At 44.1% G+C, this 23,253-nt stretch overlaps 1 protein-coding gene across 2 annotated transcripts in view; it reads right to left on the bottom strand.

Annotated features, from left to right (window-relative positions):
* Window positions 1-23,253, bottom strand: part of LOC124033136 (PDZ domain-containing RING finger protein 4-like) — a 336,543-nt gene that overhangs the window by 165,004 nt on the left and 148,286 nt on the right. Inside the window, exon 1 of one of the 2 annotated variants that reach the window (XM_046345096.1) lies at window positions 8,858-9,248. The exons of the other annotated variant lie outside the window; for it this stretch is intronic. Within the exon in view, the coding sequence (XP_046201052.1) occupies window positions 8,858-8,926 (69 nt within the window). The 5' untranslated portion in view covers window positions 8,927-9,248. Of the gene's footprint in view, window positions 1-8,857; window positions 9,249-23,253 lie in introns of those variants that run through there. 2 annotated transcript variants of the gene reach the window in all.

The following is a 23,253-nucleotide window of genomic DNA, read 5'->3' as shown; positions in this document are numbered from 1 at the left end:
GGTACACAGAAAATACCCAAGCTCTGAAGCAAGCTTCCAGAAAATTGGAACGGAAAAGGCTCCACACCAAACTGGAAGTCTTCCGACTAGCTTGGAAAGACAGTACCGTGCAGTACCGAAGATCCCTTACTGCTGCTCGATCATCCTATTTTTCTAACTTAATTGAGGAAAATAAGAACAATCCGAAATTCCTTTTCGATACTGTCGCAAAGCTAACTAAAAAGCAGCATTCCCCAAGAGAGGATGACTTTCACTTTAGCAGTGATAAATTCATGAACTTCTTTGAGGAAAAGATTATGATTATTAGAAAGCAAATTACGGACTCCTCTTTAAATCTGCGTATTCCTTCAAAGCTCAGTTGTCCTAAGTCTGCACAACACTCCCAGGACCTAGGATCAAGAGAGACACTCAAGTGTTTTAGTACTATATCTCTTGACACAATGATGAAAATAATCATGGCCTCTAAACCTTCAAGCTGCATACTGGACCCTATTCCAACTAAACTACTGAAAGAGCTGCTTCGTGTGCTTGGCCCTCCTATGTTGAAAATAATAAACGGCTCTCTACCCACCCAATGTGTACCAAACTCCAGATCACCAGCAAACAACATATCAAGACCATTTCAAGGACAGCTTTTTTCCATCTACGTAACATTGCAAAAATCAGAAACTTTCTGCCCAAAAATTATGTAGAAAAATTAATCCATGCTTTTGTCACTTCTAGGTTAGACTACTGCAGTGCTTCTACACCTGCATTGCTTGCTGTTTGGGGTTTTAGGCTGGGTTTCTGTACAGCACTTTGAGATATCAGCTGATGTACGAAGGGCTATATAAATACATTTGATTTGATCTTGATTTGATATATTAACCAATTGGCGAGGGCAACAGAACAGTCTGCAGCACCCGGCCTCACCCTACTAGAATCTGATGTCAAATGTCTATTGTTTGCTGATGATCTGGTGCTTCTGTCCCCAACTAAGGAGGGCCTACAGCAGCACCTAGATCTTCTGCACAGATCCTGTCAGACCTGGGCCCTGACAGTAAATCTCAGTAAGACAAAAATAATGCTTTTCCAAATAAGGTCCAATCGCCAGGACCACAAATACAAATTCCATCGTGATACCGTTGCCCTAGAGCACAGAAAAAACTATACATACCTTGGCCTAAACATCAGTCCCACATATTCATAAACTCCCATATCTATTGGGTGAAATACCAGTGTGCCATCACAGCAGCAAGATGTGTCACCTGTTTCCACAAGAAAAGGTCAACCAGTGAAGAACAAACACCATTGTAAATACAACCCATTTTTTTTCTTTTTTTTTCCCTTTTGTACTTTAACTATTTGCATATCATTACAGCACTGTATATATACATAATATGACATTTGAAATGGGTTCATTCTTTTGGAACTTCTGTGAGTGTAATGTTTACTGTTCATTTGTATTGTTTATTTCACTTTTGCTTATTATCTACTTCACTTGTGTTGGCAATGTAAATGTGTTTCCCATGCCAATAAAGCCCTTAATTGAATTGAAATAGAGAGCGAGAGACAGCGAGACAGAGAGCGAGAATCCTCTGGGCAGTGGAGCTCTCACAGATACACAGCGGGTTGGAAGTGTGTCAGTGTGTCTTTGTGTTCAGGAAGATACTCGTGACAGAGGAGGGAAGCGTACGGAGCTCACACACTCCTTTCCTTTTCTCTCACACACTCCTTTCCTTTTCTCTCACACACTCCTTTCCTTTTCTCTCACACACTCCTTTCCTTTTCTCTCACACACTCCTTTCCTATTCTCTCACACACTCCTTTCCTTTTCTCTCGCACACTCCTTTCCTTTTCTCTCTCTCCCTCGATACCTTTCTCTCTCTTCATCTGTTGCCATGATTCTCTTCCCATCTCCATTCTTCAACCATCGTTCTCTGTCCCTCCTTCTCTCTCTCTTACTCTCCTACGTTTCTCTCTCTTTCCCTCCTCTCTCTCTTACTCCCTCTCCTGTCTCTCCCTCTTTCTCTCCTTCTCTCTCTCTTACTCCCTATCCTATGTCTCTCCCTCTTTCCCTCCTCTCTCTCTTGTCTCTCCCTCTTTCTCTCCTTCTCTCTCTCTTACTCTCCTATGTTTCTCTCTCTTTCCCTCCTCTCTCTCGCCCGTCTCCTTCCTATGTCTCTCCCTCTTTCTCTCCTTCTCTGTCAGTTACTCTCTCTCCTATGTTTCTCCCTCTTTCCCTCCTCTCTCTCACCCGTCTCCTTCCTATGTTTCTCCGTCTTCTCTCTCTCTCCCGTCTCCTTCCAATATTTCTCCGTCTTTCCTTCCTTCTCTCTCTCCTATGTCTATTCCTCTTTCCCTCCTTCTCTATCTCTTACTGCCTCTCCTATGTCTCTTCCTCTTTCCCTCCTTCTCTATCTCTTACTGCCTCTCCTATGTCTCTTCCTCTTTCCCTCCTTCTCTATCTCTTACTGCCTCTCCTATGTCTCTTCCTCTTTCCCTCCTTCTCTATCTCTTACTGCCTCTCCTATGTCTCTTCCTCTTTCCCTCCTTCTCTATCTCTTACTCCCTCTCCTATGTCTCTCCCTCTTTCCCTCCTCTCTCTCTTGTCTCTCCCTCTTTCTCTCCTTCTCTCTCTCTTACTCTCCTATGTTTCTCTCTCTTTCCCTCCTCTCTCTCGCCCGTCTCCTTCCTATGTCTCTCCCTCTTTCTCTCCTTCTCTGTCAGTTACTCTCTCTCCTATGTTTCTCCCTCTTTCCCTCCTCTCTCTCACCCGTCTCCTTCCTATGTTTCTCCGTCTTCTCTCTCTCTCCCGTCTCCTTCCAATATTTCTCCGTCTTTCCTTCCTTCTCTCTCTCCTATGTCTATTCCTCTTTCCCTCCTTCTCTATCTCTTACTGCCTCTCCTATGTCTCTTCCTCTTTCCCTCCTTCTCTATCTCTTACTGCCTCTCCTATGTCTATTCCTCTTTCCCTCCTTCTCTATCTCTTACTGCCTCTCCTATGTCTCTTCCTCTTTCCCTCCTTCTCTATCTCTTACTGCCTCTCCTATGTCTCTTCCTCTTTCCCTCCTTCTCTATCTCTTACTGCCTCTCCTATGTATCTTCCTCTTTCCCTCCTTCTCTATCTCTTACTGCCTCTCCTATGTCTCTTCCTCTTTCCCTCCTTCTCTATCTCTTACTGCCTCTCCTATGTCTCTTCCTCTTTCCCTCCTTCTCTATCTCTTACTGCCTCTCCTATGTCTCTTCCTCTTTCCCTCTTTCTCTATCTCTTACTGCCTCTCCTATGTCTCTTCCTCTTTCCCTCCTTCTCTATCTCTTACTGCCTCTCCTATGTCTATTCCTCTTTCCCTCCTTCTCTATCTCTTACTGCCTCTCCTATGTCCCTTCCTCTTTCCCTCCTTCTCTATCTCTTACTGCCTCTCCTATGTCTCTTCCTCTTTCCCTCCTTCTCTATCTCTTACTCTCTCTCATGTCTGTCCCTCTTTCCCTCCTCTCTCTTACTCTCTCTCCCTCTTTCCCTCCTCTCTCTCTCTCCTATGTTTTCCCTCTTTCCCTCCTCTCTCTCTCTCCTATGTTTTTCCCTCTTTCCCTCCTCTCTCCCTCTTACTCTTTCTCCTATGTCTCCTTCTCTCTCTCCCGTCTCCTTCCTATGTGTATCCCTCTTTCCCTCCTTCTCTCCCTCTTACTCTCTCCCTCTTACTCTCTCCTATGTCTCTCCCTCTTCTCTCTCTCTCTCCAGTCTCCTTCCAATGTTTCTCCCTCATTCTTTCCTTCTCGCCCTCTTACATGTTTCTCCCTCTTTCCTTCCTTCCTTCTCTCTCTCTTACTCCCTCTCCTATGTCTCTCCCTCTTTCCCTCCTTCTCTATCTCTTACTCTCTCTCATGTTTCTCCCTCTTTCCCATCTCCTTCCTATGTCTCTCCCTCTTTCCCTCCTTCTCTCTCTTACTCTCTCTCCTGTCTCTCCCTCTTTCCCTCCTCTCTCTCTCCTATGTTTCTCCCTCTTTCCTTCCTTCTCTCTCTTACTCTCTCTCCTATGTCTCTCCTTCTTTCCCCCCTCCTCTCTCTCCCGTCTCCTTCCTATGTCTCTCCCTCTTTCCCTCCTTCTTTCTCTCGTCTCCTTCCTATGAAAGTTTCAACTAGGTCTGTTTGATAATTAGCCAGGTCCTTCATCAGTGGTGCTGGTACAGATGCACGCATCACCTTTATTCATTCACACCACACCAATGATTATGACAATGGTAGTTGAGTCCTGACAGGAGGTGCTGAGAAAACAAGCTCCTCTCCTTTCAATCCTCATCAACTCCCTCCCCTTTCTCTCTCCTCTCCTCTTCTCTCCCTCTCACCTTCCCTCTCCTCTCCACCCCTCTACATTTCATATCCTCTCCACTCCTCTACCTTCTTCTCCTCTATATTCCTCTCCTCTCCATTCCTCTCCACTCCTCTACCTTCCACTCCACTCCTCTACCTTCCACTCCACTCCTCTACCTTACACTCCACTCCCTTCCTCTCCTCTACACTCCTCTACCCTTCTCTACCTTCCTCTCCACTCCTCTCCACTTCACTCCTCTACCATCCTCTCCACTCATCTATCTTCCTCTTCTCTACCTTCCTCTCCTCTACCTTCCTCTCCACTCCTCTAGCTTCTTCTCCTCTCCACTCCTCAACCCTTCTCTACCTTCCTCTCCACTCCTCTACCCTCCACTCCACTCCTCTACCCTCCTCTCCACTCCATCTTCCTCTCCTCTACCTTCCACTCCACTCCTCTACCTTCCTCTCCACTCCTCTACCGTCCTCTCCACTCCTCTACCTTCCTCTCATCTCCACTCCTCTACCCTCCTCTCCACTCCTCTACCCTCCTCTCCGCTCCTCTACCCTCCTCTCAGCTCCTCTACCCTCTCCACTCCTCTACCCTCTCTACCCCTCTACCCTCCACTCCTCTTCCTTCCTCTATCCTCCACTCCCCTCCTCTACCCTCCACCTTCCTCTACCCTCCACTCCTCTACCCTCCACTCCTCCACCTTCCTCTTCACTCCTCTACCTTCCTCTTCACTCCTCTACCTTCCTCTTCACTCCTCTACCTTCCTCTTCACTCCTCTACCTTCCTCTTCACTCCTTTCCTCTCTCCACGAGGGTAAAGAGAGACATTTCACATCTAATTGATACACCGGATGGTTGTATACACTGTAAATCAGTTGTGATCACACTGGTGTGAAGACTGCCTGTAGGAGGGATGGGGGTTGGTGGAGCTCCATGGTTGAGCTCCGGGAGTGGCTGAGCTCCTCAGTTATTAGCCTGTCATGAGATAAGGGCTGCTGGTGGAGACTGGAGAGACTGGGGGTGCAGGGGGGAATGAGGAAGACTGGGGAGACTGGGGGAGACTGGGGGTGCTGGGTGGAATGGGGAGACAGGGAGTGCTGGTGAAATTGGGGAGACGGAATGCTGGAGGAGACCGGGAGTGCTGGGGGAGATTGTGGTATGCAGCAGACTGGGAAGACTGGGGGGTGCTGGAGGAGATTGTGGTATGCAGAAGACTGGGGAGACGGGGGGAATGGAAGAGATTGAGGTAGTATATGGAAGACTTACTCAGGCCCAGAGGCTAGGCTATGCATATAATTGGTCGATTTGGATAGAAAACACTCTAAAGTTTCCAAAACTGTTAAAATAACAGTTTAACAGAACTGATATGGCAGGGGAAAACCTGAGGAAAATCCATCCAGGAAGTGCCATTATTTTGAAATGGGTGTTTTTCCATTGAAAGCCTATCCACCATATAAAGGGATATGACCCAGATTGCGTTCCCTATGCCTTCCACTAGAGGTGAACAGTCTTTAGACATTGTTTCAGGCTTTTATTCTGAAAAATGAGGGAGAATGACCACTTTGAATGAGTGGACAGTGGAAAGTCCCAGAGCTGTTTGGTGCGAGCAACCTAGAGTGTGCCTTCTGTTGTTTGTCCTTTATGTTGACGACGCTATTGACCGGTTGAAATATTATTGATTATTCAGACAAAAAACAACCTGAGGATTGATTATAAACATCTTTGACATGTTTCTATGAACTGTACTGGTACTATTTGGATTTTTCGTCTGTCTGTTGTGACTGCCTTTGAGCCAATGGATTACTGAACAAAACGGTCCAACAAAACGGAGGTTTTTGGACATAAAGAGGGACTTTATCGAACAAAATAAACATTTATTGTGTAACATGGAGTCTTGTGAGTGCAACGATATGAAGATCATCAAAGGTAAGTGATTAATGTTATTGCTATTTCTGACTTTCATGACTAATCTATTTGGCTGGAAAATGTTTGTATGATTTTGTGTGCTGGGCGCTGTCCTCAGATAATAATAGTTTACTTTCGCCGTAAAGCCTTTTTGAAATCTGACACAGCGGCTGGATTAACAAGAAGTTAAGCTTTATTTTGATTTATTTGAAATATTTATAATACTTTCATTTGAATTTGGCGCTCTGAAATTTCACCGGATATTGTCGAGGTGTCCCTCTAGCGGCACGCCTTTCCCAAACAGGTTTTAAAGATGTCTTTTGAGATCCGCATACTGATAATCAAATTGATACAAGAGGAGAGTAATGCTTACTAGTGCACCAAAGGATTAAAGCATTAACTCTTTGGTGTGAGACATACACAGTCATTGTTTCTTGAAGACCAAAGCAGAACAAGTGAAGTACTAGTGTAAATTGCCTAAGGCACTGAACTTCCATGACATTGAGATGGCAACACCTGCAGAGAGCTGAAACACACAGGTGTCTTAAAAAACTGGATTAAATCCTACAATTGAATCTAACCTCAGAAGAGTGGCATCAAACATGCTCAAAGCACAAAATAAAGGCAAAACAAACCCAATCCCCAAAGACTTGGAAGGAAAACACAAGACTCAAACAGGATGTAAACCCTACACAGTCTGCTATTAAACCGACAGCATGACAGTACCTAAACCCTACACAGTCTGCTATTAAACCGACAGCATGACAGTACCTAAACCCTACACAGTCTGCTATTAAACCGACAGCATGACAGTACCTAAACCCTACACAGTCTGCTATTAAACCGACAGCATGACAGTACCTAAAGCCTACACAGTCTGCTATTAAACCGACAGCATGACAGTACCTAAACCCTAAACAGTCTGCTATTAAACCGACAGCATGACAGTACCTAAACCCTAAACAGTCTGCTATTAAACCGACAGCATGACAGTACCTAAACCCTAAACAGTCTGCTACTGAACACACAGACAAACTCACTTTGTGAAAGCCAGACACAAATTGCTCAAACCCCCCCCCCCCAAAACAGCTTTGTACCCCTTCCTAGAGCATGTCTACTCTACCCTGCTTCACCCTACTCTACCCCAGTCTATCCTACTATAGTCTAGACTTGTCTGCTCTACTCTACTTTACCATAGTCTAGTCTACCATAGTCTGGTCTACTCTACCACAGTCTAGTCTACTCTACCACAGTCTAGTCTACTCTACCACAGTCTAGTCTACTCTACCACAGTCTAGTCTACTCTACACTACCATGCTCTGCTCTACCATAGTCTAGTCTACTCTACCATAGTCTACTCTACCATAGTCTAGTCTACTCCACTCTGCTCTAGTCTACCCTACCAGAGTCTACTCTACTCCACCCTGCTCTAGTCTACCATAGTCTAGCTGGCTCTACTCTACCATAGTCTACTACTCTACTCCACCATACCATAGTCTAGCTGGCTCTACTCTACTCTACCATAGTATACTCTACTCTACCATAGTCTACTATTCTACTCCACCGTACCATAGTCTAGCTGGCTCTAACTATACTCTACCATAGTCTAGTCTACCCTGCTGTACTCTGCTCTACTCTACCCTGCTCTAGTCTAGTCTGCGCTAGTCTAGTCCACTCAGGTAAGTGTGCTTTAGTACCAACAGTCTTCTCAACCTGCTCTCAGACACTCTGGCTGGCTGGCTCTCTGGCTGGCTGACTCAATGGCTGGCTGTCTGGCTGACTCTCTGGCTGGCTGTCTGGCTGACTCTCTGGCTGGCTGACTCTCTGGCTGGTTGACTCTCTGGCTGGCTAGCTGGCTGACTGACTCTCTGGCTGGCTGACTCTCTGGCTGGCTGGCTGGCTGACTCTCTGGCTGGCTGACTCTCTGGCTGGCTGGCTGACTCTCTGGCTGGCTGACTCTCTGGCTGGCTGGCTGACTCTCTGGCTAGCTGGCTGACTCTCTGGCTAGCTGGCTGACTCTCTGGCTGGCTGACTCTCTGGCTGGCTGGCCTACTCTCTGGCTGGCTGACTCTCTGGCTGGCTGACTCTCTGGCTGGCTGGCTGACTCTCTGGCTGGCTGGCTGACTCTCTGGCTGGCTGGCTGACTCTCTGGCTGGCTGGCTGACTCTCTGGCTGGCTGGCTCTCTGGCTGGCTGGCTGACTCTCTGGCTGGCTGGCTGACTCTCTGGCTGGCTCTCTGGCTGGCTGACTCTCTGGCTGGCTGGCTGACTCTCTGGCTGGCTGGCTGAATGGGCACCACTCTACTCTGACACTTTAAAGACCACTCTGCCTCGCTGCATCAAATACATGAGTCTCTCTCTCCTTATCCTCTCCCTGTATTTATCTCTCATTCTCTTTGTCTTAGCTGTAACGTCTGACACTGTACTCCTAACAGGTATAAAACACAGATCCTCTCAACACACAGCAGAGATGCAAGATAGTAAAACTGCTCTGCACAGACCATAGACGACACACACACACCATACGCAACACACACACACACACCAAACGCAGTACAAATGAACGTCATAAACAACACACACACACCATACACAAAAGCACCCTGACTGAATGACAGCAGCGAGCCCCTGCATCAGAGATGGCTCCACTCACCTGTGCGATCTCATACAGCAGCTTATAGTGTTCCTCTCGTTTCTGTAAAGTGCACAGATTGCAGCCCATTCTAGTCGTCGTGGCAACGCCGGACGTCCAATCTTCCCCGAGCTACAGCAGCGGCAGTGGAACTGTACGGACGGGGTCACCCTCCAGACCAGTGCACCCGTTCTCATCAGTCACTCTGTACAGGTCACCACACACTCATTCACACACACAGTCGTAAACAAACCCACACAGTCGTTCACAGACAACCACAGAAAAGCTCCAGCTGGTTGTACTAGAGAAATGCTCTTATAGAAGCACTGACTGTAATGGATACACTAGTAGCAATGGTGGTAGTAATAGTAACAGTTTCAGCATCTGCCGGTGCCTCTCTCCTCTCTCTCTCTCTCTCACACACACACACAACACGCTGGAGTTGTGACTCCCGCTCTCCCGCTCACTGGGTAAGACACGCCCTCTTTTCCCTCTCAGCCTCGGTGCACATGACTACACAGAGAGCTGCTCATGAATAATGAGGTAGGGTGGGTTAATATTAATGAGGGGTGTGGTTAAGGGCCCATGGAAAGGTGGAAGGGGCGTATGGTACCCAGAGTGTTGGCTCATTAAGATCGAAGCACAGTTACACAATGATGTTCCTTTGTGTGAGCAGCATTGGATTCACACCGCATTATACAGAGAGAGTGAGAGAGAAAGACAGGGAGAGAGAGAGAGAAACAGAAACCGAGAGAAGTGAGAGAGAGGGGGAGAGGGAGAGAGACAGTCAGAGAGACAGTGAGAGAGAGACAGAGAGAGAGCGAGAGAGAGGGGAAGAAAGAGAGAGAGAGAGAGAGAGAGAGAGAGAGAGAGAGAGAGAGAGAGAGAGGGGAGAAAGAGAGAGAGAGAGAGAGAGAGAGAGAGAGAGAGAGAGAGAGAGAGAGAGAGAGAGAGAGAGAGAGAGAGAGAGAGAGAGAGAGAGAGAGAGAGAGAGATAAAGACAGGGAGAGAGGAGAGAAACAGAAACCGAGGGGGAGAGAGAGAAGTGAGAGAGAGGGGGAGGGAGAGAGACAGTCAGAGAGACAGTGAGAGAGAGGGGGAGAGAGAGCGAGGGGGGGAGAGCGAGCGAGAAAGAGGGAAAGCGAGAAAGAGAGAAAGAGAGAGAGAGAGAGAGAGAGAGAGAGAGAGAGAGAGAGAGAGAGAGGGGGGGGGAGAGAAAGAGCTGCTTAAGACCTGAGCACAGAGAGAGCGAGTAGTGAGAGCGTTAGTGAGGGCCGCTGAATTGATCACAGAGAATAGCCTCATAGTTTGACTGGAAAACGTTTAACCAGAACGTCCTATTTGAAAAAGCCAATAATAAAAGAAAAATGTCAAGACAAATTACATTTACAACTATGACATTAGGAAGGATATACACTGAGCATACAAAACATTAGGAACCCCTGCTTTTCCCCTGACAGACTGACCAGGGGAATCCAGGTGAAAGCTATGATCCCTTATTGATGTCACTTCAATCAGTGTAGATGAAGGGGAGGAGACAGGTTAAAGAAGGATTTTTAAGCCTTGAGACATGGATTGTGTATGTGTGCTATTCAGAGGGTGAAAAGACAAAAGATGAAAGTTTCTTTGAACAGGGTATGGTAGTAGGTGCCAGGCGTGCTGGTTTGAGTGTGTCAAGAACTGAAACTCTGATGGGTTTTCACGCTTCACAGTTTCCCCGTGTGCAACAAGAATGGTCCACTACCCAAAGGACATCCAGCCAACTTGACAAAACTGTGGGAAGCATTGGAGTCAACATGGGCCATCTCTGTGGAATGCTTTGCACTATTGTAAAGTGACTGTTCCACTGGATGCCATAAGGTGAATGCACCAATTTGTAAGTCGCTCTGGATAAGAGCGTCTGCTAAATGACTTAAATGTAAAATGTAAATGTAAATGCTTTCGACACCTTGTAGAGTCCAATGAATTGAGGCTGTTCTGAGGGCAACATAAACTGTTCTAACGAAGCAAATAAATTGCAGGGTATGTATACAGTATATGCTAAATGACAAATCGCAGATCTCAGAGACAGTTGTAGATGGCACTGATTGTTTTGCAATAAAAAGGTATGGATCAATTATTTTAGTGAATCTTTGTTTTCATTTCAACAACTTTCTACTTGAAACGTATTAACACAAGATGTATGTAAAACAAAAATCCACCAGGGTTGATTTGCTTTATACTTTCTTGCTGCAAATATCTGATCCTCTGACTGCAAAATCTTTCACACATGATACCATCCCTAGCGTCTGGAAGGCGTCCGGCCCATATATTCCCCTTTCACAAAGGTGGTGACCTTGTTGCCCCATTTCCAAACTCTTTTGCAAAAATTCTACAATCCTTGGTAAATACTCAACTTTTTAACTACGAAATGTATTCTAAAATGTACACCAGTCAGGCTTTAAGACCAGGTTATAGTACCATCTCTGCTACTTCTTTGGTATTCAATCGTGTCTTGATTGTTTGGATAAGAAGAAATGTTGTTTCAGCCCTTTTTATTGACCTGTCTAAAGTCCATACCTATTACTCATTCAGAGGCGTTCATAAATTAGACTGGACCAGTCTGTGTGTAGCTGGTTTGAAAATGATTTAAATAACCCAGTGTGTATTAACTGATGGAGTTAAATCTGGATAAAACAAAGGGTGTCCCACAGGGATCGATTCTTGGTCCGGCTCTTTTGACTATTTTCATTAGCAATATTGGTTTATCTGTAAAAAAATAAAAAATAATAATAATTGTACTTTCAGCTGTATGCAGACGAAACTGTGGTGTTAGCTATTGTCCCCACAGCTGGCTAGTTAAGAAAATTAAGAATTAAAATAGGTTTATTCTATAGGAACAGGTCCTGTTCCTATAATACTTCAGTGAACATTTAAATCCAGTTATTGACCATGGCGATATTGCCTATATGAATGCAGCTGTGACTGTACTGGACACAGTTTATCACAGAGCATTGTGCTTTATTACGGGCGATAGGTTCAGTACACATTATTGCATTTTGTATCAGAAAGTAGGCTGACCTTCCTTGAAGTCTCCTCGACCTTTTTGTCTCATAAAAGCCTTCATGTACGGGCTACCAAACCCTCTCATGTATAAACTTCCGCCATACCTTTACCTCATTAGTTAACCTATAGATGTACGGGCTACCAAACCCTCTCATGTATAAACTTCCGCCATACCTTTACCTCATTAGTTAACCTATAGATGTACGGGCTACCAAACCCTCATGCATGGATCCCTTCACTCTGCACTGAGTTTTAGAGCAACTTACAAGTGGAATGATCTAGAATACACTTTACAATTGGATGAATTGGTGCCTTTATGGCATTTCAGATGGTTGTTAGGGAACCTTTTTAACTGAAGAATGTGTCTGTGTTTTTCTGATTGTTTTGCTTTTAGTGTATAGTTGTGTATAATAATGTGTATTTTAATGTGTATATGAATGTGTAGTTTTATGTGTTTATTGTATTTTGATGTGTATTGTGGTGCTATCCAGGGTTCATCTGGAAAAGAGACATTGGGCTCAGCACTGACTCCCTGTCAAAATAAAAGTTGAATAAAAAATATTTGTCAAAATACCCAGGTAAATGGAAATACATGTTATTGCTTTACAATCTAAGACAGATACATTTTTTTGCATGTTTGAGCAAATAAATGGTATGTTATAGCTACAAACGGAAAAATGTAATTATAATCATTTGAAACCCATCCCGCCGACATTGGAGACACGCGTTCCCATAATGGTGACTCCAAAGCAAATTGCCAATCAGGGAAGCTGGGGAAACTTGAAGAAGATGGATAAACCGCTGGCATCTCTCAAACCTAGATAATTACAAGACAATGGAGCCTGGTGCGGATATCAGCCATAGTAGCTTGGCGCTAACAGGAAGCTTGACTAACGAGCAGTAATTGTTAACAAATTGTGCCTCCTAGCCATCAGTGGGGTGTGTGTGTGCGTGCGCGCAGGCTTGTGTGTGTGTGCATGGCTATCAGCGTAGATGAGTAGTGCTCATCACCACCACACCCCCTGGGACTCCCTAATTTGATTTTCTGGGCTTTAATTTTACCTCCATAGCCTGGAGGCTTGCCAAACAGCTACCTACATCACACACAACCATTATGCTACGGTTAATACTATACCAACCCACCATCCCCCCTCTCTCTAAATCACCCCCTAAATACACACACATACACACACAACCCACCACTCCTCATCGTGAAGAATCTGACAGATAGTGAGAGAGCGAGAGAGAGACTGTGAGACAGACAGACAGAGAGATAGATGGATGGGATAGGGAGAGAAAGAGAGAGAGACAGGTAGATAGAGAGATAGATGGATGGGATAGGGAGAGAAAGAGAGAGAGAGAGACAGGTAGAGAGATAGATGGATGGGATAGGGAGAGAAAGAGAGAGAGAAAGGTAGATAGAGAGATAGATGGATGGGATAGGGAGAGAAAGAGAGAGAGACAGGTAGATAGAGAGATAGATGGATGGGATAGGGAGAGAAAGAGAGAGTGACAGGTAGATAGAGAGATAGATGGATGGGGTACGGAGAGAAAGAGAGAGAGAGACAGGTAGATAGAGAGATAGATGGATGGGATAGGGAGAGAAAGAGAGAGAGACAGGTAGATAGAGAGATAGATGGATGGGATAGGGAGAGAAAGAGAGAGAGACAGGTAGATAGAGAGATAGATGGATGGGATAGGGAGAGAAAGAGAGAGAGAGACAGGTAGATAGAGAGATAGATGGGTAGGATAGGGAGAGAAAGAGAGAGAGACAGGTAGATAGAGATAGAGAGATAGATGGATGGGATAGGGAGAGAAAGAGAGAGAGACAGGTAGACAGAGATAGAGAGATAGATGGATGGGATAGGGAGAGAAAGAGAGAGAGAGACAGGTAGATAGAGAGATAGATGGATGGGATAGGGAGAGAAAGAGAGAGAGACAGGTAGATAGAGAGATAGATGGATGGGATAGGGAGAGAAAGAGAGAGACAGAGAGATAGATGGATGGGATAGGGAGAGAAAGAGAGAGAGACAGGTAGATAGAGATAGAGAGATAGATGGATGGGATAGGGAGAGAAAGAGAGAGAGACAGGTAGATAGAGAGATAGATGGATGGGATAGGGAGAGAAAGAGAGAGAGACAGGTAGATAGAGAGATAGATGGATGGGATAGGGAGAGAAAGAGAGAGACAGAGAGATAGATGGATGGGATAGGGAGAGAAAGAGAGAGAGACAGGTAGATAGAGATAGAGAGATAGATGGATGGGATAGGGAGAGAAAGAGAGAGAGACAGGTAGACAGAGAGATAGATGGATGGGATAGGGAGAGAAAGAGAGAGAGACAGGTAGATAGAGAGATAGATGGATGGGATAGGGAGAGAAAGAGAGAGACAGAGAGATAGATGGATGGGATAGGGAGAGAAAGAGAGAGACAGGTAGATAGAGATAGAGAGATAGATGGATGGGATAGGGAGAGAAAGAGAGAGAGACAGGTAGATAGAGAGATAGATGGATGGGATAGGGAGAGGAAGAGAGAGATGATAGAGAGATAGATGGATGGGATAGGGAGAGATAGATGGATGGGATAGGGAGAGAAAGAGAGAGAGACAGGTAGATAGAGACAGAGAGATAGATGGATGGGATAGGGAGAGAAAGAGAGAGAGACAGGTAGATAGAGATAGAGAGATAGATGGATGGGATAGGGAGAGAAAGAGAGAGAGACAGGTAGATAGAGAGATAGATGGATGGGATAGGGAGAGGAAGAGAGAGAGACAGGTAGATAGAGAGATATATGGATGGGATAGGGAGAGAAAGAGAGAGAGACAGGTAGATAGAGATAGAGAGATAGATGGATGGGATAGGGAGAGAAAGAGAGAGAGACAGGTAGATAGAGATAGAGAGATATATGGATGGGATAGGGAGAGAAAGAGAGAGAGACAGGTAGATAGAGATAGAGAGATAGATGGATGGGATAGGGAGAGAAAGAGAGAGAGAGACAGGTAGATAGAGAGGTAGATGGATGGGATAGGGAGAGAAAGAGAGAGAGACAGGTAGATAGAGAGATAGATGGATGGGATAGGGAGAGAAAGATAGAGAGACAGGTAGATAGAGAGATAGATGGATGGGATAGGGAGAGAAAGAGAGAGAGAGACAGGTAGATAGAGATAGAGAGATAGATGGATGGGATAGGGAGAGAAAGAGAGAGAGACAGGTAGATAGAGATAGAGAGATAGATGGATCGGATAGGGAGAGAAAGAGAGAGAGACAGGTAGATAGAGATAGAGATGCATCGGATAGGGAGAGAAAGAGAGAGACAAGTAGATAGAGATAGAGAGATAGATGGATGGGATAGGGAGAGAAAGAGAGAGAGACAGGTAGATAGAGAGATAGATGGATGGGATAGGGAGAGAAAGAGAGAGAGAGACAGGTAGATAGAGAGATAGATGGATGGGATAGGGAGAGAAAGAGAGAGAGAGACAGGTACATAGAGAGATAGATGGATGGGATAGGGAGAGAAAGAGAGAGAGACAGGTATATAGAGATAGATGGATGGGATAGGGAGAGAAAGAGAGAGAGACAGGTAGATAGAGATAGAGAGATAGATGGATGGGATAGGGAGAGAAAGAGAGAGAGACAGGTAGATAGAGATAGAGAGATAGATGGATGGGATAGGGAGAGAAAGAGAGAGAGACAGGTAGATAGAGATAGAGAGATAGATGGATGGGATAGGGAGAGAAAGAGAGAGAGAGACAGGTAGATAGAGATAGAGAGATAGATGGATGGGATAGGGAGAGAAAGAGAGAGAGACAGGTAGATAGAGATAGAGAGATATATGGATGGGATAGGGAGAGAAAGAGAGAGAGACAGGTAGATAGAGATAGAGAGATAGATGGATGGGATAGGGAGAGAAAGAGAGAGAGAGACAGGTATATAGAGATAGAGAGAAAGAGAATGCAGCAGCCTTTTTGCGGTTGCCTGGCAATACCAAATCCACAAAGAACTATTCACTAAAGTGTCAATTTGACATTAAAATTGTTGTGAGCAAGATGGACCAGGGAGAGCAGGGGAGGGGGATACAATGACATTGTTTGGAGGACAGGGCACTGAGTACACAGTAGCTGTTACAATGAGCTACACAACATAGGAGTGAGACTGAGTGTAACCTAAACAGTGGACTGTTCTTTAAGTTGGGATAAAAACAGGAAACCACAATGTGTTCTAGAATGTGTCCATTGCATTCAGAATGTTCCTGACAATGACCACCATAAGACCAACATTTACCTTTCCACATCCAAAAGTGCATCTTCAAAACAACCTTACATCTATGGTTGTCCAACATGTCGTGATGCAGTGGTCAGTGTCCCATTAAGGTTAAGATGCCCATTGGTCAGCCTAATGTTCCCTCTCAACAGCTCTGAATCAGGGCTGATACACTATAACCTCTGCCTGCAGTCAGTGTTTTCCACACATGTTACAAGCAGTCAGCTATAGTATAGTCAGTGTTTTCCACACATGTTACAATCAGTCAGCTATAGTATAGTCAGTGTTATCCACACATGTTACAATCAGTCAGCTATAGTATAGTCAGTGTTTTCCACACATGTTACAATCAGTCAGCTATAGTATAGTCAGTGTTTTCCACACATGTTACAATCAGTCAGCTATAGTATAGTCAGTGTTTTCCACACATGTTACAATCAGTCAGCTATAGTATAGTCAGTGTTTTCCACACATGTTACAATCAGTCAGCTATAGTATAGTCAGTGTTTTCCACACATGTTACAATCAGTCAGCTATAGTATAGTCAGTGTTTTCCACACATGTTACAATCAGTCAGCTATAGTATAGTCAGTGTTTTCCACACATGTTACAATCAGTCAGCTATAGTATAGGCAGTGTTTTCCACACATGTTACAATCAGTCAGCTATAGTATAGTCAGTGTTTTCCACACATGTTACAATCAGTCAGCTATAGTATAGTCAGTGTTTTCCACACATGTTACAATCAGTCAGCTATAGTATAGTCAGTGTTATCCACACATGTTACAATCAGTCAGCTATAGTATAGTCAGTGTTTTCCACACATGTTACAATCAGTCAGCTATAGTATAGTCAGTGTTTTCCACACATGTTACAATCAGTCAGCTATAGTATAGTCAGTGTTTTCCACACATGTTACAATCAGTCAGCTATAGTATAGTCAGTGTTTTCCACACATGTTACAATCAGTCAGCTATAGTATAGTCAGTGTTTTCCACACATGTTACAATCAGTCAGCTATAGTATAGTCAGTGTTTTCCACACATGTTACAATCAGTCAGCTATAGTATAGTCAGTGTTTTCCACACATGTTACAATCAGTCAGCTATAGTATAGTCAGTGTTTTCCACACATGTTACAATCAGTCAGCTATAGGATAGTCAGTGTTTTCCACACATGTTACAATCAGTCAGCTATAGTATAGTCAGTGTTTTCCACACACGTTTCAAGCCGTACAAGTGTGTTCCCGTCTGTCTTTCAGTGAAATTTCCTGTCAACAGTCTTGCCAAAACCAATCAGTGGTTGACTGTCGGCCAGTTCTATTGGTGTGATTCCTCTCTTACCAGGCGGTCCAAAAACCCCAGGAAAAAAACAGGTAGAAATTGCAGGAGGTCTTTTCAAACAGCTCTTACACTAAAAAAAGGCATTATCATAATTTTCACAGTATTATTCCAACCTCATAGTGTGGAAATACAACGTGCAGAACGGCATCTCGGAACGCACAAGTCGACTGTGGTCGTCACAGATGGGCTATTGAAGCAGACGACCACACCGGGTTACAATCCCATTACCTAAAAACAAGAAGAATCGGCTCCAGTGGGAATGCGATCACCAACACTGGACATTTGAGGAGTAGAAAAACATTACCTGGTCCGACGAATCCTGGTTCCTGTTGCATCATGCTGATGGCCGAGTCAGGATTTAGCGTAAGCAACATGAGTCTACGGACCCATCCTGCCTGGTGTCAACAGTACAGGCTGTTGGCAGTATTGTAATGGTGTGGGGAATGTTATTGGTCACATACACACGGTTAGCAGATGTTATTGGTCACATACACACGGTTAGCAGATGTTATTGGTCACATACACACGGTTAGCAGATGTTATTGGTCACATACACACGGTTAGCAGATGTTATTGGTCACATACACACGGTTAGCAGATGTTATTGGTCACATACACACGGTTAGCAGATGTTATTGGTCACATACACACGGTTAGCAGATGTTATTGGTCACATACACACGGTTATCGGATGTTATTGGTCACATACACACGGCGAGCAGATGTTATTGGTCACATACACGCGGCTAGCAGATGTTATTGGTCACATACACATGGTTAGCAGATGTTGTTGGTCACATACACATGGTTAGCAGATGTTATTGGTCACAAACACACGGTTAGCAGATGTTATTGGTCACATACACACGGTTAGCAGATGTTATTGGTCGCAAACACAAGGTTAGCAGATGTTATTGGTCACATACACACGGTTAGCAGATGTTAATGCGAGTGTAGCGAAATCCTTGTGCTTCTAGTTCCAACAGTGCAGTAATAGCTAACAAGTAGGTGTGCTGGAGGGCAGGAAGTTTGCCCCCGGTGTGCATTGTGTAGACCGCACCACCCTCTGGAGAGCCTTGCGGTTGTGGGCGGAGCAGTTGTTGTACCAGGCGGGGATACAGCCCGACAGGATTGTGCATCTGTAAAAGTATGTCAGGGTTTTGGTTGACAAGCCAAATTTCTTACGCCTCCTGAAGTCCATCCACCCATACTGTCTGTGTGGGTGGACCATTTCAGTTTGTATGTGATGTGTACGCACAGGAACTTCAAATTTTCCACCTTCTCCACTGCTGTCCCTTCAATATGGATAAGGGGCAGCTACCTCTGCTGTTTCCTGAAGTCCACGATCATCTCCTCTGTTTTCTTGACGTTGAGTGAGAGGTTGTTTTCCTGACACCACACTCCGAGTGCCCTCACCTCCTCCCTGTAGGCCGTCTCGTCGTTGTTGGTGATCAAGCCCACTAGTGTTGTGTCGTCTGCAAACTTAATGATTGAGATGGCAGGATGCATGGCGACACTGTCGTGAGTGAGTGTTAAGGGTCAGCGAAGATATTGTTTCCTACCTTCACCACCTGGGTGTGGCCCTTCAGAAAGTCCAGGACCCAGTTGCATAGAGAGAAGTTGAGACCCAGGGCCTCCAGTTTGATGATGAGCTTGGAGGGTACTATGGTGTTGAATGCTGAGCTGTAATCAATGAACAGTATTCTAACATAGGTATTATTTTTGTCCAGATGGGATAGAGCAGTGTGTAGTGTTATGGCGATTGCATCATCTGTGGACCTATTGGGGCGGTATGCAAACTGAAGTGGGTCTAGGGTGGCTGATAAGGTGGCGGTGATATGATCCTTGGCTAGGCTCTCAAAGCACTTCATGATGACAGAAGTGAGTGCTATGGGGCGATAGTCATTCAGTTCAGTTATTTTTGCCTTCTTGGGTACAGGAACAATGGTGGCCATCTTGAAGGACATGGGGACAACAGACTGGGATAGGGAGTGGTTAAATATGTTCGTAAACACACCAGCCAGCTGCTCTGCGCATGCTCTGAGGACGCAGCAAGGGATGCAGTCTGGGCCAGTAGCCTTGCGAGGGTTAACATCTTTAACTCACGTCATCCACTGAGAAGGAGAGGGGGTACGCAGTCTTTGTTAGCGAGCCGCGACGGCGGCACTGTATTATCCTCAAAGCAAAGAAGCTATTTAGTTTGTCTGGAAGCGTGACTTTGGTATCCGTGACGTAGCATTTTTTTATTTTGTAATCGAGGATTTCCTGTAGACCCTGCCACATACGTCTCATGTCTGAGCCGTTGAGTTGTGCCTCCACCTTGTCCCTGTACTGGAATTTTGCTTGTTTGATTGCCTTGCAGAGGGAATGACTACACTGTTTATATTCAGTCATATTCCCAGATATCTTTCCATGGTTAAATGCAGTGGATTGAGCTTTCAGTTTTCTCGAATGCCGCCATCCACGGTCTCTGGTTAGGGTAGGTTTAAATAGTCACAGTGGGTACGACATCTCCAATGCACTTATTTATAAACGCACTCACAGAGTCAGCGTATAGATTAGAGGTCGACCCGAATATGATTTTTCAATGCCGATACAACAACACTGAATGAACACTTATTTTAACTTAATATAATACATCAATAAAATCAATTTAACCTCAAGTAAATAATGAAACATGTTCAATTTGGTTTAAATAATGCAAAAACAAAGTGTTGGAGAAGAAAGTAAAAGTGCAATTTGTGCTATGTAAGAAAGGTAACGTTTCAGTTCCTTGCTCAGAACATGAGAACATATGAAAGCTGGTGGTTCCTTTAACATGAGTCTTCAATATTCCCAGGTAAGAAGTTTTAGGTTGTAGTTATTATAGGAATTATAGGACTATTTCCCTCTATATCATTTGTATTTCATTAACCTTTGACTATTGGATGTTCTTATAGGCACTTTAGTATTGCCAGTAACAGTATAGCTTCCGTCCCTTCTCCTCGCTCCTCCCTGGGCTCGAACCAGCAACACAACGACAACAGCCACCATCGAAGCAGCGTTACCCATGCAGAGCAAGGGGAACAACTACTAGAAGGCTCAGAGCGAGTGACGTTTGAAACTCTATTAGTGCGCGCTAACTAGCTAGCCATTTCACTCCGGTAACACCAGACTCATCTCGGGAGATGATAGGCTTGAAGTCGTAAACAGCGCAATGCTTGAGGCACAACAAAGAGCTGCTGGGAAAACGCAAAGAATGTGCTGTTTGAATGAATGTTTATGCGCCTGCTTCTGCCTACCACCGCTCAGTCAGATACTTAGATACTTGTATGCTCAGTCAGATTATATGCAATGCAGGACACGCTAGATAATATCTAGTAATATCTTCAAACATGTGTAGTTAACTAGTGATTATGATTGAATGTTTTTTTATAAGATAAGTTTAATGCTAGCTAGCAACTTACCTTGGCTTACTGCATTCGCGTAACAGGAAGTCTCCTTGTGGAGTGCAACAAGAGAGAGGCAGGTCGTTATTGCGTTGGACTAGTTATGAGGCAGTTAACCCACCATTCCTAGGTCGTCATTGAAAATAAGAATGTGTTCTTAACTGACTTGCCTAGTTAAATAAAGGTTAATCAATAAAAAATAATAATAAAATAAAATCAAAAATAAATACATTTAAAAAAAAATTAATCGGCAAAAATACAGATTTCAGATTGTTATGAAAACTTGAAATCGCCCCCAATTAATCGGCCATTCCGATTAATCGGTCGACCTCTAGTATAGATCAATATCATTCTCTGAGGCTGACCGGAACATATTCCAGTTCAAAACAATCTTAGAGCGTGGCTTCCGAATGGTCAGACCAGCGTTGAATGGTTCTCGTCACTGGTACAACCTGTTTGAGTTTCTGCCTATGAGCCGGGACGAGCAAGATGACGTCGTGGTTGGATTTGCCAAAGGGAGGAGGGAGGGCTTTGTATGCATCGCTGAAGTTAAAGTAGCAGTAGACGAGAGTATTAGACCTACGTGTCGATATGCTGATCAAATGTTGTGCTAAGTTAGTTAGCATTGGCGTAAGTCCCTCTGACTTCCATCATACTGCACGGAGATACATAACAATGGAATCCACTCATCTGACTCTAGGGAAGAAACTAAAGGGCCTATCCCTTTAAACTACCTCTGGAGAACTTACTGTGTATCATCAATGCTCTCGATGCCTGTAATAAACTCTATGGAGGAAGTGTTTCATTCCTCACCAGTGGTGCTAAGTACTTAAGTAAAAATACTTTAAAGTACTACTCAAGTCATTTTGGGGGGTATCTGTACTTTACTATTTATATTTTTGACTACTTTTACTTAACTACATTCCTAAAGAAAATATTGTACTTTTTATCCCATACATTTTCCCTGACAACCTAAAAGTACTTGTTACATCAAGAGAACACGTGGTCATCCCTACTGCCTCTGATCTGGTGGACTCACTAAACACAAATGCATCTTTTGTAAATAATGTCTGAGTGTTGGAGTGTGCCCCTGGAAATCTGTACATTTGCTTTGCTTAATATAAGACATTTTAAATCATTTATACTTTTACTTTTGATACTTAAGTATATTTGAGCAATTAGAGTTACTTTTCATACTTAATTATATTTAAAACCAAATACTTAAGACTTTTACTGAAGTAGTATTTTACTGGGTGACTTCCACTATTACTTGAGTAACTTTCTATTAAGTTATCTATACCTTTACTCAAGTATGACAATTGGGTACTTTCCCACCACTGGTTCTCACAAAATCCCAAAATATCCCTTTAAAATGGCTATGGGTTTTAGGGAACATTATATTATCAATGAGTAAAATCCTTAAAACACATTCTCACAGTGCAAAAGTTTATTTGTAGGACATCACTCTGTCCGTCCCGGGGTGATTGTTTTGCTTTAAAACCTGTTGCAACTCTAGGGGCAGTATTTTAATTTTGGGGAAAAAAATGTTCCTGTTTTAAACGGGATATTTTGTCAGGACAAGATACCAGAATATGCATATAATTGACAGCTTTGGATAGAAAACACTCTAACGTTTCCAAAACTGTAAAGATATTGTCTGTGAGTATAGCAGAACTGATGTTGCAGGCGAAAGCCTGAGAAAAATCTAATCCGGAAGTGCTCCAGGTTTTGAAAGCGCTGCGTTCCAATGAGTCTCTATTGAGCTGTGAATGTACCATCAACAAGCTTACGCTTTCTACGTATTCCCCAAGGTGTCTACACCATTGTGACGTAGTTTTACGCATTTCTGTTGAAGAATAGCCGTAGGCGGCCACATTGCGTAATGGTGGCTCCGAGAGAGATTCTCGCGTAAAATACAGAGGTTGCCATTACTCCAATCGGTCCTACTGAAAAACGAATTGTCCCGACGGATATATTATCAAATAGATATTAGGAAAACACCTTGAGGATTGATTATAAACAACGATTGCAATGTTTCTGTCGAAATTATGGAGCTAATTTGGAATATTTTTTGGCGTTGTGGTGACCGCAATTTCCGGGTGATTTCTCAGCCAAACGTGAAGAACAAACGGAGCTATTTCGTCTACAAAAATTATATTTTGGGAAAAAATTAACTTTGGCTATCTACTTGGGAGTCTCGTGAGTGAAAACATCTGGTAAACTATTTAATTTGATTGCTTTTCTGATTTGTGACAAGGTTGCCTGCTGCTAGCAAGGCATAATGCTATGCTAGTCTATCGATAAACTTACACAAATGCTTGTCTAGCTTTGGCTGTAAAGCACA

This window comes from Oncorhynchus gorbuscha, linkage group LG01, assembly GCF_021184085.1.
Source record: "Oncorhynchus gorbuscha isolate QuinsamMale2020 ecotype Even-year linkage group LG01, OgorEven_v1.0, whole genome shotgun sequence".
Classification (NCBI taxonomy): Eukaryota; Metazoa; Chordata; class Actinopteri; order Salmoniformes; family Salmonidae; genus Oncorhynchus; species Oncorhynchus gorbuscha.
The sequence above is the reverse complement of the archived record's forward strand: the minus strand, read 5'-3'. Positions and strand labels throughout refer to the sequence as shown.